General features: G+C 42.2%; 1 protein-coding gene across 1 annotated transcript in view; it reads right to left on the reverse strand.

Annotated features, from left to right (window-relative positions):
• Positions 1-3,673, reverse strand: part of ECRG4 (ECRG4 augurin precursor) — a 13,729-nt gene that overhangs the window by 3,731 nt on the left and 6,325 nt on the right. The window contains exon 3 of the mRNA XM_015817494.1: positions 2,420-2,577. Coding sequence (XP_015672980.1) covers positions 2,420-2,577 — 158 coding nt within the window. The remainder of the gene's footprint in view (positions 1-2,419; positions 2,578-3,673) is intronic.

The raw sequence follows: 3,673 nt of genomic DNA on the forward strand, positions 1-3,673 counted from the left end.
CGGACCTGACCTAGGGTGGATTTTATATTGGGTTTTAAATATTCGGAAGACGCAACATTAAAATTCGGTTTAATTCGGTTTTAAGGGGGGGATTGTATATATGTTCTGGTTTTAAATATGTTGTGCGCCGCCCTGAGTCCCTGTCGGGAGAAGGGCGGCATATAAATTAAATTAAATAAATAAATAAATAAATAAATAATTGAAAGATTATATTAATTCATTTCTTTTACATTAAGTACTTATTGTATTGTTTTAAAAAACATGCTGGAAAGTGGATTTATATCTAGGATTCAGCTTCTATCATTTTCCAGTGTTCTTTATAAGTAACTTTTACTGTATTTATCTTCAAAATTTAACAAAATATATTAGTATACCCTAGTATAGAAAAACAAAAATTTGAAGAACTCGAATATGTTTTTTCAAATTCTGAAGTACTGAAACAGCCTAATGCACATTCAAGTAAACATTTTTGCAGTGTCTTCAGTAATAAAAAATCCATCCAATTTATAAGATTTCACTGGATCTTTCCTTATTACTTTCTATTCTCACAGTTTAGCATTTGACTTCCTAACATATTGCCACCAAAGCCATATTCTTTTTCAGTATTTTTTAAATAGCTTCTCTGCCTTTTCCTTCCAAAAACAACTAAAACTTAGATTCAAATAACACATGCACACAAACTACAGGTAATCCCCAAGTTATGAATGTTCCCTTAGCGTTCAAAGTTATGCGATAAGCGCCCCCTAGTGTTTACGAAAAACTCCTGAAATTATGAATGTTGCTGCATCACAGCAATCATTCACTCTTGCGAACGACCACAGTAGCACTGCAACATTAACCCTGACTATTCCCTCCCTCACCCTTTGGGTCTCCCTAGGCACTAGGCCTGTGAAGACTCACCTTGCGAAGATCGAGAGATCCTTCGCTTTCTTGGCTGCTCCAGGCCTTTGGTGCATTCAGAGAATGGAGACCTAAAGTAATGCAAGATAATGCGAGATCAGTGGCGTGAGATCTCACACCACTGATCTTGCATGATCTCACGGTAGTTTAGGCCTCTGTTCTCTGCAATAGAGAATGGAATAGAAGCCGGGGGAGGCTTTTGCAGGCTTCCAGAGGTATGATCCAGGCATTAAAGGCTTTTCTGGGCCACTGCTGCCCGGAAAGGAGGCCGAGGGATACTTCAGTGGGGCTCTAAAGGCCCAATCTGGGCATCAGAGGCCTTTTCCAAGCTGCCGCCACCCCGAAAGAAGGCTGGGGATGGCTTCCAGGGGCTCTGGAGGCATGATCCAGGCATTGGAGGCCTTTTCCGGGCAGCTGCCACCCAGAAAGGCTGGGGGACTCTTCCGTGGCCCTCTGGAGGCCCAGAATGGGCCTCAGAGACCAGACCTTCAAGGCCCAGAATGGAGGCTGTGGGCAGTGGCTGCATGCTTCCGGAGGTCCATTGTGGGCCTCGGAAGCCTCCCTCTGTCCTTGCCGGGAACAGAGAAAGAAACAGAGGCTGGAGATCTTCACAAATTAAGTGATCTGGCGTGGCAGGATTGGTCGGGGGAGCAATTGTGGAGACCCCAGGGGAGAGAGCATGAGGTATCTCAGTGGGTGATCATGTGTTTTATCACTAGGCCCCCATGGCCTTCCTTATCCTGATACCTCATGTTTACGTAACAAGCTGCGCATTTGCCCATGCATTACTAGGGTTTCATCACTAGGCCCCCATGGCCTTCCCCACCCTGAGATACCTCATGTTTACTTAACAAGCTGCGCATTTGCCCATGTATTAAATTAGCAAATGCGTGGGAAAAAGCTGGGAATGAATCACGTTCAAAGTACAAGATTCATTCTTATGAATCCTCGAGTTACGAATAGAATGGGCAGGCTCCATTACATTTGTAACTCGAGGATTACCTGTATATCCTGAAATTAAAGTGGTTTAATTTGATGGGTAAAATGCCTACATGAAAAATTGATTCATTGTTTGCATGTCCCATTTATTCTTCAGTAAGACCATAAGGTAGGAATGTTCTCAGTGCATTCATGTCATTAAATAACTGCTTTTTTCCAGAAAAACTTTGCCAGAATTAAGTTCAATTGGTTTGAACAGATTCCTGAAACAGTTATCAAGCTTGACCTGCTGTGACCATTATCAAGTATTCACCTTCTCAAATTCACTTATAATAAGTGGAATGATTTTGCTGATAAAGAAGGCAGGTTTCCCATACCTAGTGTAATGAATATAATTATAAGATTCAAACTAAATTGAATTCCTTTCTATATCTGTAACTACATAAAACAAAAATATGAAGCTTATTTCAAAGAAAATAAAATATCAAGCAGTTATCTTGAATCCAATAAGATTTCCACAGTGCTAATTCAGATCACTGAATTACATTTTTGGAAGTTACAGTACAACTATGCCACTTACAGCTTCATCAAAACCCAAATAGAGGAAGTGCTGGTACCACTGCTGTACGTCAGGCTGACTTCTGTCCCAAAGCTGGCGCTTCTGACGTTTCAGATTGTTTAAGAATTCCTTGGCCTTATCTTCTTTTACAGACATCTCTTCCTTCATCAGAACAGGGGCTGAAGCAAAAATCAAAAACACCGACTCTATTAACGGCAACAGCCCTGTAGCTATTTCTAGCAGGTTCATCAGTCATATGTTGTCTACATCGAATACTCGGTGCATGAGGTGAAGAAAATGCCACTGTTAAAAAGTAGTACCCTATGTTATCAGCACAACACAGTCCCTGAATAAAAAATAAATTCTTAATGTACTCTTTTTTTCTCACCCGAGGTCTGTGATGATGGTCTAGAATCATAGAGCTGGAAGGGACCTTACAGATCTTGTAGCCCAACCCCTTGCCCAAGCCTGGAATCCTTATACAATCCCAGACAAATGGTTGTCCAATCTTTTTTGAAAATCTCCAGTGATGCATTTGGGAGGCAAGTATTAACAAACTATTCTCACTGTCAGGAAATTTCTCCTTAGTTCCAGGTTGAATCTCTCTTTGATGAGCTTCCACCCATTGCTTTTCATCTTTCCCTTAGATGCTATGGAAAATAATTTGACTCCTCCTCTTCCCTGTGACAGCCCTTCAAATATTGGAAGACAGCTATCATGTCTCCTCTAAGCCTTCTTTTTGTTAGGCTACATGTACCTAGTTCCCTCAATTGTTTATCATACATTTAGACTCCAGACTCCTTATCATCTATGTCAGTGGTTCTTAACCTTTTTGAACGAATCGCCCCCTTGAGCCAATGAGGAAGTTGTCATTGCCCCCCTCCCCCAACATAACCTCTCAATCACAACATAGGAAATAATTCTTCAATTTATGGAAACACTTTTTTTGTTTTCTTTAAAATTGTCATCAGGACATATCAATGTAAATCAGTGGTTCTTAACCTGGGCGATACTGCCCCCCAGGGGGCGATTTCATTTTTCAGGGGGGCGATGGAACGAAAAGGGGCGGCGTGGGGGCGATGGAATGAAAAGGGGGCGATAGGGGGGCGATGGAGCGAGATGTTTTGGGGACACTTTTGAGCCTTCTCCTGCAGCTCCGAGCGTCCTCCGCCATTTGTAGAGAGAGACAGAGAGAGGCACTTGTGCTTCTCTCTCTCTTTCTCTCTCATGCGGATTTGCCCCCTTGCAGGGCTCCTGATTGGCCCTGTGCCCAGG

Source organism: Protobothrops mucrosquamatus, unplaced genomic scaffold, assembly GCF_001527695.2.
Source record: "Protobothrops mucrosquamatus isolate PMUCROS unplaced genomic scaffold, P.Mucros_1.0 scaffold595, whole genome shotgun sequence".
Classification (NCBI taxonomy): domain Eukaryota; kingdom Metazoa; phylum Chordata; class Lepidosauria; order Squamata; family Viperidae; genus Protobothrops; species Protobothrops mucrosquamatus.